Source organism: Atractosteus spatula, chromosome 2 (assembly GCF_055471065.1).
Source record: "Atractosteus spatula isolate fAtrSpa1 chromosome 2, fAtrSpa1.hap1, whole genome shotgun sequence".
Taxonomy (NCBI): domain Eukaryota; kingdom Metazoa; phylum Chordata; class Actinopteri; order Semionotiformes; family Lepisosteidae; genus Atractosteus; species Atractosteus spatula.
In genome coordinates, this window is record NC_142707.1 from 13,841,611 (window position 1) to 13,855,974 (window position 14,364).

Consider the following 14,364-nt stretch of genomic DNA (forward strand, 5'->3'; position numbering starts at 1 on the left):
TTAAATCTTTATCTTGAATTGAGCTTAAGAAAAAAGCTTAAGATAAAAAGCTTCTAAAATAGAAGATTTCAATTAGAGTCTTAGGTACAGTACCAGAATAGAAAATGTTTAACACACTTCCTTTCACTAAAAGTGAATGAAGAGGAATACAGTAGATCTCTTCATTTGTATTATTTTATTCTCGCTGAAGAGAGACCACTACTTTTGAAAAAGTAGTGGACATTTCCCTGTTGTAGTATTTTTTATATTTCCCTACAGTAAATATTTAAATGCATTAGTGTTTAATCTTTTTTATTTTTAGTAGCACAGTTTAAGATGAAAATGTAAACATTTTCATGCTCACCAACGAACCTATTTTAAACTTGTACACAAGATTTACACACTTACTGTAACACCATACCTGTAGTTCCAAATGCAGATTGCTCCCTGCCGTCTCAGATGCATCCAGATGTACCTGTACACTTTTGTGGAGTGTCCAACAGCAGACCAATTTGTGAAAATGTAATTATGATGATTTAATTATCTGATTTTGCCATTGAGTGAAACCAAATTATTATCCTATTATGATTCTCAAGATACTACAAATCATTAGGCATGTTGTCCTTTTGCATGGATCTAACTACTGGAAAATATCCTTGTTATAAAGTTGGGTGGAGATTAAGATGCTTTTAAATAGCAAGTGATTGCTCTTGTTTGCAGAGGTTGTCTGGAAAGAGGCCCAGCTACGTGACATTATCAGACCCAGTTTCTTTCAAACGTATTTACTGAAGGCCCTGTTTCCTCATTTTCCTCATGTTATCATATATTTTGTACTGTATAATCTGTAAATTTAAGACAACACAAAGCTGCAGTAAATTAAGAAAAAAAAAATCATAGCAGCAATAGAACACAAAGTGATACATCACTACTTGTTAATTCCCTTAAGCTCTGGCACATTTTTCAGCACCTCTCTCTGGTACACAGAGGGAGCAGCTGCTCCGCTGTTTCAGACCTGAGAGCATTCATATTACCTGGCTTGACCTTGCTTTCTGGAAAGTACCTCAGTGTTTGTGATACAGGAACTCTGAAGTTTCGAGATCCCCTGTGGTATCTCCCTTGATGCATGGTTATCTTAGGACTGATACATGGATATGAACACTGCACATGTTTGCAGCGTTAAAAAAAATGTGGCCCACTAGTTTTCTCACACCAACTACTTCAGCATACACTTCGTCTGTGGCGTTCAGTGATTTTGTACCATATCAAGTCACATACAGTATAATTTTGTGCCATATCAAGTCACATTCACATGACAGTGACAAAAAAAACGATTCTGTGTGAAATAATACAGTGAATAAATATACACTTACACCATGCTGCAGTCTAGTCTCTTTCTAGACACTGCCTGTGGTGCGCTGTAATCAGAAAAACTGCGGTGTCACCAGCGCCATATCACATGACAACATGAACTCGCTATCATTGAACGACTTTATTTTTAGTCAAACATTTTTAAAATATTTTTATTTTTATTTTGCCATTCACAAAAAAAGACATTGCCAAATACAACAAAATGCATTGCCAAATTAAAATAACCATTCTCCGCCGCACAGTTTCTACTGTACATAAGGACCCCTAAAACACATAGGATAGTGGAACCCTGAAGTGACACAGCTTTGACTGCAGCAGCACCACAGCTGGCCTCCACTGCCTCCCTACTGGCACTGAGGATCCTGGCAGTCAGATGTAGTACATCTTTGTTATGAAACAGAAAGTTTTTTTTAATTACAAAAAGGAGCATTTACAGTACCTTAAGAAATAAAATAAAACCAGCTTTTGTGTTAATTAATTATTTTGTTAATAGAGGAATGATCCAAGCAGAGAAAGATGCAGTTTTACTTTGGTCTTTACTCTACACTTCTTCAATGCTGCCTATGCCATCATACAGGGAGATTGTAGACAAGCCTCTTACTTCAAAAAACTTACTGCACCATGAATCCTTTCATGCAGAGAAATGCCTTTTATTGGACATTACATAAAAATAATACATTGTAACTCACAAATAAAGCCACAACTGACAAATGAGATTGTATTATAATTCAATGTACACCATGTTGTTAAGAATTTCTATACACTATTGTGATGCAAATCACAAAAAAAAACTTTTTTTAGCTGAACATAAATCAGTATTGGACGTTTTAAGTGCATTTTTATTAATAAAGGTGCTAATTCAAAGATAGAACAAAGAGGATTAAATCTTCACAGATTTTTCAGTCAGTTGATTTTATAGGCACAAACACAACAATAATTGTTAGAAATGTGGTGTTTTATTTTAATAGTAGCAGTACATCAATTAAGCAGTTACCCATTGGGCTAAAATTAAAATGTTCATATTTATTTTATTCCTCTAGTTCGGGATGCCAGTAATGCTTTTACATGAGAATTTGCTCTCACATGATTTAAAAAAAAATAAAACCATTCCGTCAATTACATTATTGGAGACAGATGTTTAACTCTGTCTTTCTATACAATACTGCACTGTTTATACAGTATCATATGCATTTAATGTATGTACTTGTATGTGTTCTGAATTTTGGTCATTTTTGCTTTTCAGGACCTTGGGTTTATCCGATACAAAATTAATTGAGACTTAGGAGAGGAAGCCATCCAAAATCCAAAGGCTTCTGACCACTTTTAACCACACCATACTTTTACATTTCTAAGAAGGAGAATAGAAAGTACTGTATCACTTTGACGAGAGTGTTGCAATGCACAATTACCCAGAACCCAGAGATTCCACAGTGTAAAGAAAAGCTGCACTATCTCCAGCTTATCACGAATATTTAATTTCAAAAACTGAAGCCATTTCCCTAAGAACTGATGTCTTAATTCTAATTGGAATATAACCTGGAATGCATCACGAATGAAAGAGATTTTGAAATATAGCACAGTCATAACCTTTGACAGATATTACATCTGACTTTAATATCATCAATAAAACGTATCCGAGGAACAAAGCTGAAATGAGCAGGCAGTATAAAGTTAGAATAAGGATTTACAATGTCTGCAATAACCTTTTAAAGTACTTTTAACTTTTAAGGTAACTCATACCTTGGTACTGTATATGTTCAAATAACGTCTTCAAAATCACAAGAATTCGAAAAGATAAATCTCAGATCATATTACTGTATGTCTGTATCTTCCTTTGAATTCTGAAGCAGTCACTAAGCAGTTACAAATAAAAATGTTTCAAAATGAAAATGAAAAAAGACTGTATATTTTGAATACTATTAATAATGTTAAACAGCATTTTATGCAAATAATGCAATGCCAGTATATGTTTCTGTGGATTCTGTATTCCGTCTTCGCATAAAGACCATAAAAGAAAAGTTAAACGTCATTACAGAGTTGTTATGTAAAAGTTTTTTTTTACATTTCCTGTGTCATCAGATATGCAGTTCCTCATTTTAGTTGAAACGCTCTCTATCTGAGGAGCATCACCCCCAAATGACTCTCTGCAGAATCATAATGCTTCTTATTTTGTTTTTTACACAGAGTGAGTACATCATTATGTTTTGTCTGTATTGATTTTTTATAAAGTATGAATTTACACATTTTAATTTTACAAATCAAGGATTGCATATTGCTAATTAGTATTTAACAAGTATTTTCTTCTGTTTTTAACAAGTATTTTCTTCTGTTTTCTTAAAGCTGTGGCCAGTGTTGAAGTGAGACCAGATTATTCAGGTACAAACAATTCGGTTATTGTTTCTATGTAAAATAAATATTTTACTAAAGATTTATGAGATTCATAGTCAAACCATAAATGATTGAGCTCAAAATTGAAGTCAAAAGTCATTGTATGGTAATTTTAGATATTTCAGTACCAGAGGACATACATCACCTTTTAAATTGACTAAGAGTATTTGTTTTATTGGACTAAGAGTGTCAATGTTTTTTACAAACAGGGTGATTTTCAAAGCCTTTTACTCACAATGAGTTTTTTTCCCCATTTTCTGGAAGCAAGTTTCTGCAAAACTTAAAAATCCAGTGTTGCATCTAGTGGGTGATGGTGTGACTAAGGAAACTCAGATTTGTAAGTGGAAAAGATGCATAAATTATGCACCAAATCAAAATATTTTGGAAAGCCATGAGACAAGTATCCACATTAATAAAAATAAATAATTCTTTCAATGCCCAAATGTTATATGCATTTAGTTTTTTTTTTTTAAATCCATTACATATACATTAGTAATGCAAGAGGAAATTTTATGGTAATGCAAAAGTTAATGACATTTTATCTGAACTTTAATCAAACTTTGCATTACAGCTGTTTGTAGACAGTGCCTTATAGTTTAAAGAAAGCCTTGTGAACATTAAGACAAATATTAATTACATATTGAACTCCTCCCATCCTTAACTTTGGAATAGGATTACATTAAATTATTGGTTCCTAACTTAATTACAGAAATCACTTTGATCCTTCTGTCATGAGATTATTAATGAATAAATGAGAAAATGTTCCTTTTACACAGGAATTCATTTACAAACACCCTTACTCAAGAGCTGTGAAAACTCATCAGTGTTGCTTAACACACAGAGATTTATTGCTTCAGAATAAAATTCGCTTGTCATTTAATGACATTTAATGAATTGTCAAAGTATAAATAAAAGAACCTGGGAAATAACTATGTGTAACTATGGAAAATTATGAATTGATATTTAAACAGAGATGGGTAGTTATATTACTAAACATTGGCTAAAATACCACAGTCAATATCACTGTTCCATTTTTCCAACTTATCCTGCATCATCATTTTATAAGGCTTCTTAGTATGAGATGATTAATGAAGACTTGTACTGTATATGTTTAATGTGCAGATTAACATGCATATCTGCTTCTTCGATCAATCAAGCATTGCAAATATATTCACACTCAAAAGTGTTCCACTTCGTGAAAGTTTAAAATGATAGATACACATCTTTCTCACTTATTTTATTTCAAACCTGAATGTTCAAATTTATAAGATAAGGGTAAGATAAGTTACTACAAGTCAGCAAAAACTACAGGGAAAAAAACTAATTTAAAATAAAATATAGAATATAAGAATAAAAAAACTCACAAAATACTGAATGTTGCTTCTATAAGTATCACCTATGAATATTTGGTGGAAGCACCTTTGGAAGTAATTACATAAACCTCCCAAACCTTTTCCTCACATTTATAAAGGGTTTAAGTACATTTATTCAATCATGCCTTTCCCATCTTCTGCTTCATAATGCAGTAATTATTTACTATTTACTTCTTATATCAATCAGTTCTTAAATAGAGCCTTTAAATCCAGAGGATCCTTAAGGCACCGTACATATATTAAAAATATAAAAAACTACAGTAATATACAATATGCATTGCATTTAATGATGGATTTATTTTTTGTTTTGCTGACAGCTATCTTTGGAAGCGTTGAGATTGATGTGGACCTCAAGCAGATCAACAAAGAGGAGCAAGTTATGATTCGTTGCGAAGCTGCAAGAGGAACATGGTGCCACTTCTACACTATGCAAAGTGAAACCCCTTTCAAATCTGTGCCTTTCAGGGAAGAGTATAAAGTCTGTTTTCTCACTGTGTCTGGGAAGGAGTTGCTGGGACAGAGAGGGAGTGGAATCAGGACCGAGGTTGTTCTGAGCTGTGCTGTTGAATTAGATACACAGGAACAAACAGCAACTTCACAACGCAGTAAGAACATCACAATTGAAGTGGAGGGTAAGAAAGAAAGACTTATTTCCTTTATACTTATTTTCTTTTTTGTTCTTGTTCTTTCATGCATTTGTTCAGTCTTTAATGCCATTTTAAAGATTGGGTGCACTACTGTATGTATTCTTTCACATACTAGTTTAGTAATGCAGAGGTAATGCCATTTGAAACTTTGGGTACAGTATACACTGACAGTCTAGAGAAAACATCATCATTTTGTCAAAATTTTATTCTCTGTATTTCCTAAATTCATGAATATCCTTTATCCTTGAAAGAAGTATTTTATATATCATGTCATTTAGAGTATGTGTTAGGGGTTTCAATATGCTCTCTATAAATTAAGCAGTTACAAGATGAATGGACTGCCACTGTCCTGCCCACTGTGTCTGGAGGGAGCTGCTGGGAAGGAAAAGCAAAGGGACGAGTACAGAGATTCTTCTGGAATGTGATGTTGAATAAATGATGAAGGGAAAATGTAACCTTACAGCACAGCAAGAATATCAAAATTGAAGTTAAGGGTACGAACTAGTCCATGTACTATTCAGTAGATTTCTTTCATATACTTGTAATTTGATTTTATATATTTTTTTCTTTAATTCATATTTTTACTGCTTCAATTCAAAGTGGATATAATTTAATTTGTCTCCTGGAGGACATTAATTTTGAACAAATACCAATTTAAGATCCTTGGATGGACAGTGGCCTTTCCACTTTGCTTATAAATCTTAATCTGATAACTTTCAACATAATTTCTTCAGGTTTGGAGAACAAGGAAGTTACACCAACATCAGCCATCGTTACTAGTGAGTGGCATTGTCTAAATCAATAAATATCTCTTCATGCTTCGGCTGTGAAGCTCTCTTCAGGTGTGGACCTGAAGTATATCACATCTGAAGGCTTCACAGCCGAAATGTTGTGTTTTCTTTCTTCTCTTTTCAGCATGGAATAAACCTATTACTTGTTCCTTTGCAGACTACGCATGCTGACACAGCTACCCACCTGAAATATCTCTTTATATTCAATATGTATGTAAGATAGAGATTTTATGAGATATGACCTCTTAAATGTCTACTTCTCATCAATGTACTATATTTTATCTTAATTACTTTGCCATCTGACGGTCTGTGCATCCAGAATCATGTGTGTTCCTGGTTAAATATATTGACTAGTTCTTATGAGATTCAACTGTTCCCAATGGAATTGTCTGATACATTTTTTGCTGTTACTGTACCTTCCAGTAAAACTCCAAGACATTTTGTTTCTTGGAGGTGTTTTGTCTTTTAGGAATATTGCATATCTTTATATACTATGCATACCTGTATGCTTATTAAATCTGGATTATTGCTTTACAAGGCAAAACACAGTGATAGTTGGATTTGACTCTGTTGTGTACATCTCCTTGTCTTTTAATCTTTGTTGATAGTGGTACTCGTGTAGGCCTCCCCAGTCCTGGCAATGGAGGGCTGGTAAAGGTCTGTAGGTTTTCATTGTAGTATTGTAGATATTAGTCTATTTATTTCCATTCTCCAGATTTATTCAAGATTACCAAACATCAATTACAGCAATGGGTGTGTTGTGATGAAAAAAGTTGAGCATCAACTGCTTCTACAGTTAGAGACTCAAAAACTTCTACAAACAGACTTTATTGAATGAATTTTCAAGGCAGTTTGCTGGTAGTGGCAATAAGATCAGTCTGTAATTCCTAAGGCTTTCTTTATCTCCTTTATCTCTAAGAAAACTTACTAGACAGCTGTTCTTAATAAACAGGTGTAACCCGGTTACAGTTAGAGTTAGAGACTCAAAAACTTCTACAAACAGACTTTATTGAATGAATTTTCAAGGCAGTTTGCTGGTAGTGGCAATAAGATCAGTCTGTAATTCCTAAGGCTTTCTTTATCTCCTTTATCTCTAAGAAAACTTACTAGACAGCTGTTCTTAATAAACAGGTACCCGGTTATTTCCTTGGTACCAATGTCTGTTCATCTCCTCTTTCATTTGTATTATTGATATATACATTTGTATTTGTGTGCAGAAATTTAAATAATTTATATTTGAGTTGAAATCTTAGCAAAGCAAACTAAAATAATGTATTGTAGTATTACATGAATAAATTATAAATAATCTCTTTTGTTTAAAGATGCTACTGGTTCAGAAGTTTCTATTTCTGCAGCAGCTGGACCTGGTGAGTTACAGTCTAGAATAAATAAAATATGAAGTCAGCCATTGAGAAAGAATCTTGTGTTTATAGAATGACCTTGGTGATAAGTGGGTCTATGACAATTACTCTTCACCACCATTATAACAAGGTGGCAATCTGAACCCTTAAGCTTTCTACCAAACGACTATCTAGACATGTTGTACATGTTCTGCTAACATACAGTAAATGTTTCTAGTTGATGTCAGGAACAGACTTTAATTTTTGGTTTGATATCTGACCTGTAAAATGTGGTTTAATTGCCATAGGAATTAAAGCAAATATAAAATGATCAAATCTTGTGCTCTCTTTTGTTTTGCTTTGATAATGACACAAGGAAAAGCAATGCTAATTTCTTGCAATATGTATTTACAGTGCCTTGCAAATATATTCACAATCAAAGGTGTTCCACAAGTTAAAAATGACAGATACACATCTTTCTCACTTATTTTATTCGAAACCTGAATACTCAAATTTATGGTAAGATAAGGGTAAGATAAGTCACTACAAGTCAGCAAAAACTACAAAGAAAAAAAAACTAATGAAATACTGTACTGAATGTTGCTTTTATAAATATTGTGACCTATGAATATTTGGTAGAAGCATCTTTAGCATTAATTACATAAACCTGCCAAACCCTTTTCCACACATTTACCTGTATAAAGGGTTTAATTGTTTATTCAGGTTTGCCTTTTCCATCCTTTGCTTCATACTGTGGTAATTTACTATTTACTTCTTCCTTTCTATTTTTTGCTTTGAATTTGTTTTAAAGTATCAAACTGTGCAAGAGTTGAACATCATACAGTAAAATGAAGAACTCCTTATTTCTACAAAACACAATTTGTAAATTTATTTCACACTCTACTGTCAGTTATTGAAGTGTAACAGTTCATTTGCACCCATTCATTTGAGTTAAAAAAGTATGTCTGGCTTTGGTTTTCATTTAATTAATTTAATTTCTTTTTTTCTTCAGGAGACTCTAAAAAAAAAAACATTTGGGTAGCTGTCTGTGTTGTGCTCTTTCTGATGGCAGCAGTAATTCTGGCTTTTCTTTACTTCAGACGCAGTACGTTAGTCTTTTTTAACATTACCTGTTACCTTTTTTATTTACAAAAAAGTTTAATAATAAATTACCGGATGAAGGCTCCACAGCTGAAACATTGTGTTTCTCTTCTACTCTTCTTCTTCTCAGACAGAGCTTTATATTTTAATGTATGTAAATTTTAATCTGAAAAACAATATACTGTACAGTGTTCTACGTACAATTCTAACATACAAACTATTGTAAATATTTAAAGAATTAGTATTTAAATGCTAGAAATAATAGAACAAATGGGATATTAGAACTGTTTCAAATTAATGAATGTATTTTAAAATAAATCAATCAAAAAGCAAAACAAATGTCAGCTGAACGCTTTTTCTCAAATACAGTGTCATTTCTTTTCAGGGCAAAACAAAAAGAACAGGGAAAGGTCAGTCTACCTTTTATTCTCCCTACTTTTACTTAGCCAAAATCCATGTTTTCAAATTATGCTAAATGATAACTTACAAAACTGATGGTTGGCAAAAATGTGTTTTTTCCTAATGACGATCAATTACAGTTTTTAAATAATAATTTTGAAAAAATATGCGTGCAATCAACCGCTCTGAAGGTAACACATGATTTAGTTAACCTATTTCCATAAATTTATGTATTCCATAAATACATACATATTGATTTCATAAATACAGTTCTTGTAAAACGTATCTTTATTATTTTATTTTCAGAAATCTTTCCTCCTGTAGGCATTTGCAAAATAGAACAATGGATTCTGATAGTGGCATCTGTAAGTATGTTTGAAAACTGAAAACTTATCATTGTAGGAGTGTGTGTGTTTGTTCCGTTTTAATGTCAAACCCGCTGTGTTAATCAGACTTCCAATTAATTAATTAATTATTTTTTTGTCTTTTTGTTTCCGACAGATGCCAACATTCATATACAGCATACTAATAAACTGCATTACTAAGATGCACTTGGTGTTTTATGTGTTTTGCTTACTTTTTAAAATGTTCATAATAAATGTGTGTGAAATAATTTTTTTAAATATACTAAAACAACAGCATTGTCTTGGCTGATTCTGTACAGAATATTATGCACCACACAGACTTAAAACATCCTTGACATCAATACAAATCTGAAACAGGGTGAAAACTCTATAGTAGTCAAGACTGAATTGGGCTTTTGGTGTTTAATATCGTCTATTGAACTAGATTACTTTGATTCAGTGGTACATCCAAGAACATTTTATTGTTATTTGTACAAAAACAGAAGACTTTATTAGTTTCCCCACAGAAATAAGAATCAAATGTGGCAATCAAAAATGGCAATCGGATGGTTCAGCTATTAAATTGGTGTTTTGTGCAGCAATAAATACAGTACAAATGAGCTTGGGTAAGAAAAAACATCAAAAGAAGTGCAATGCAGGCTTTATATCATACAGTATGTCAGGGGACTGAGTCTTTTCATTAGTAACCCCTTGTCTTTGGAATATTCTTCATGACCATGTTAAAAAAATCACCATCACTGTTGAGGTTTTTAAATCTCGCTTCAAAACTTACTTGTTTTAGAAGACCTGCTTACTGTACATTTTTATATGTATTGTATATTTATGTAAAGTGCCTTAAGAATGCTCTGATTTGAAAGGCACATTGGAAGAATAAAATGAATTGATTGACAACTTAAAATAAATTCTACACATACATTTATGTATTAAATATTAAAATATAGTTTCTAAATATACTGATGGAAAAAAGAAACACATTTTCTGGAATGAGGATAATATAGTTATAGCTTATGTTTTTCACAAAAAGCTGTCAATTTTATTTTAAGCTCTCTGACCAGCAATACAGCTTGTGCAGTGAGGCATTGCAACTTGCCAATCACATGAGATCTGAGAGATCGTTTCAGATCTGCCACCCGTACTACTGCTGAAACTGCCGGCAGATACAATGCCGCATCAGTGACAGAACAGTGAGGCTCCATGCTGCTGGCCTTAGAGCAAGGCGACCTTTTAGAGGCCCTCTGCTCTCACCTCCTAGACGTCACACTGGCTTGGGCCAGACAGAAGCTGCAATGGACTCGTCAGCAGTGGCATCAGGTCCTCTTCACAGATGAGTCACTCTTCAGCCTGTCCCACGCAGAAGGGAGGGCCAGAGTGTGGAGGAGGAGCGTTTTTTTTTCCATCAGTATATTTACAGTAAATACTTTTATGTCATTTTCTGCCTTGCTGATGGTACACTTTATTGATATCCATTTATACAGAACCTCTGGTATTGATTGCAAGATTGCAATCTGTTCTCCAGAGGAGTCTATCAAGTAAAGGTGCTTATTTGTATTGAAGTTTCAGCTATGTGTTAGTTATATGTTAATTTGGGTATATCTAAACATAGTCTGGTCTGGACTATATACAGTATATACAGATCAGTTGCAGTTGATTGAACAATCCCTGCAGTTGACTGAACAATCCCGTCCTTGGTTCAGCTTTGCTTCACCTTGGTCAGCACCCTGTAAAACTAGTGTTAATTATTTATTTACTCATTATTTACCAAATGAGTCAGTTGAGACTGATTTAGAATGACCGTTTGAGGTTGACTCCAGTGTTGTACAGTGAAAGAAAGAAACGAACAATCAATAAACTGAACAACAAAACAGGATGTGGCAGTGTAGGGCAGAAACAAAGTTAATATGCAACTGAAAGCATCCATGCATATGAAGGTTTCTAGTTTTAGCTCACTCTGCAAATTGGACCTGTCACTGACAGTGGCAAATTAAAATGATTTGTGACCGGAGATCACTGTTGCTGTTTGTAGGTTAATTCTGCTAAAGTACTACATCTTAAATTGTAGGGCGGTAGAGAGAATAAATTGTTGAAACAGGAAATTATTTTCCCAATTAAAGATCTGTAAATTAATTGAAACCAGTGAAGCATTTGTCTAGTGGTGCAAAGTGCAAAGACGGCCAATCTGTCAAAAGAATAAAGGCCATAATAATAAGTGCAATACAGGGCAACAGTGATAAAACTAACGGCAGAGTATTAATTTTACTATTAGTGGTTTTAACGGCCAGGTGCAAAATGGACAGGCTTTGAACTTGTGTAGATGTCACAGGCCTCTTCTGTTTGGCTTGGATGCTAGATGGCTGAAAACAGTACAATTCTTAGTCCACCAATAACATAAAAGGCATTTTAGCTTACAGCACAGGGGTTTCTGAAATTCAAAAAACCCCAAGCTAAGATGGTAAATCCTACACACATATCAAATACTGAGCCAACAAAGCTTTAAATGAACGATAAAGACTGAACATCAACAGGAACTAGCCAATCAGTCTTCTTAGAGCTCTGTCACAGAAGTGCTGGACCTGAACATGGAGTTAGCCTTTTATTGCTGAAACCCCCCACACTTTTTACAATCAATTCTTAAAGGTCAAACTACTGTATGGAATAGCCAATCCAAAAGTCTCTTATTTTCAACCACACCTCAGATTCCCAGCAGTGAAATCACAACACATAGTCTAATATCAATTTTAGATGGAAAATATTTAGAAAAATGATTGCATAGGACTGTAGACTCATCTACAGTGTTCTTATCTGAATCTAAGAGAAGGAAATTTCCAGTAAAAGGTCTTCTAGGATTACTTCCTTTCTTTGATAACTTCACTAAAAATCACTGACCTTGTGACCCTGTTGCTTGTTGGCAAGAAAATGAATAAAAAGATCAGTGCCATCATATTTACTGTACTGTCTACTGTACATGAACAATTTTCATGTCTTTAGGAAAAAAGAATCTTAAAAATAATAAAAAGTTCCCCAGGGAATACAGACATGAATAACTCTTATTTTAAGCTGAACAAGAAAGTGCATTCTAACTACACTGGGATTATGTGTTTAACTATAAGTTGTATCACAGACAAATAACATAAGTTTGCAAACTGGAGTGGCACATATTGAGGTTCACTTATTGAATAAAATAATCTTTTGTCTATATGCTTGGCAGAGCAAGAGACAACCAAAAAGAAAAGAGAAAGTTGTGAGTTGGTCAAAGGAAGTGTGTGGGGTTTATTAACCCAGAAGTTCAGATTGTTATTTCACTATGAGAACAATGCAATACAGTGGCATGTAAGTTAGCTGTGCTGCCTGACAGCTGCTGGGTTTGAAGGCCTGCTGTGTGGAGTTTGCATGTTCTCCTTACTTTCATGTGAACAGGATGCACTGGCTTCCTCGTATTGTCCCATGTTCCCTCTTTGCATGTCCACAGAACTGGTGACCAGGTAACTGTTGTCTCCAAATGGTGCCCTGCAAGAGGCTGCAGTCCTGTCCATTATGTATCCCCATCTTAGTGTCGGCTGGTAGGCTAAGACTTGTCAAAATTCATAATGATTCATATCCTGAAGAAGATTTTTAATTAAACAGGGTACTAGTTTAGGTAAAGAGCAACTATGTTCCATCAAAATCCAACAGCAAACACTCCAAAACATTCATGCCACAATTAGCTTTCGCACGTGTCCTGCATTGACACGTCATAAGGTTAATTTTATATTTAGGTTATATTTCCTAAGGTGATTATGAAATACCTTGCAGTTATTTAATAGTTAAAAGGTAAACACAGCCAAAGTTCTGATGCACATATTCACTCATTTTGAGTTCACTTCTTTTTTTACAGCAATATGAGAACCACAGCAACCTCATCCCCTACACCCCTTCCTCCACTCAAGGTTGGCCTTTGAACAGAGAAGTGATGCACTGGGTACCTTAATGGGCAGGGCTAACTTAAACAGCAAGGCCAAACCCCAGTAATGCAACTGAAAACTTGCTTTTAATATCTTTTCACAAGTGTTTTCCCATTAGTCATGTTATTTCATACACAAATGCAGACTCATAAGAATATTTGATGAACTATACGATGTATCAATTACAAATAATCCATATACTGTACTGTATGTATCAAATACAGCCTTTCTGTTCAGATGCAAATACATAAAAATAGAATTTTCAAGTTTGCATTCTGCTTGCTGCAATGCCTGTAATTTCCAAAAAGAGAAACTGTCCAGCCATCACACCACCCTGGTAATGGAAACAGTGAACCTAGAAACTCATAATATGAGGGAAATGTTATTTCCGTGCTTTACCGTTTCAAAAAAAGGGAAAGAAACACTACTTCCCTAGAGTGTTGTTATGAATTAATTCAAAATATTGTAAAATGCACAGTGGTAATAACATGAAAAATCCCTTATTTTTAGAGCTGAATTTGCAAACTCTGTAAATTATAGAAAGTAAAGGATTAAAGAATTGTGATTTAGACTGTATCTAAATCTGCGATAAAGCATCAAGGTGAAATATATTTTTCAACAATCTTTCTACTGTATTTTGTAACTTTACTAAGGTAAACTAACTTTATTTTACTA

General features: G+C 33.8%; 1 protein-coding gene across 1 annotated transcript; it reads left to right on the top strand.

The window, feature by feature from the left end:
- Positions 1 to 3,454: 3,454 nt before the first annotated feature.
- LOC148839332 (uncharacterized) lies at positions 3,455 to 10,027 on the top strand. Its single transcript, XM_088906382.1, has 9 exons — positions 3,455 to 3,532; positions 3,688 to 3,723; positions 5,426 to 5,740; positions 6,490 to 6,534; positions 7,869 to 7,913; positions 8,899 to 8,991; positions 9,373 to 9,397; positions 9,693 to 9,751; positions 9,888 to 10,027. Exons 1-9 carry the CDS (start codon positions 3,484 to 3,486, stop codon positions 9,929 to 9,931), a joined length of 711 nt encoding a protein of 236 aa, XP_088762508.1. The 5' UTR covers positions 3,455 to 3,483; the 3' UTR covers positions 9,932 to 10,027.
- The last annotated feature ends 4,337 nt before the right edge of the window (positions 10,028 to 14,364 follow it).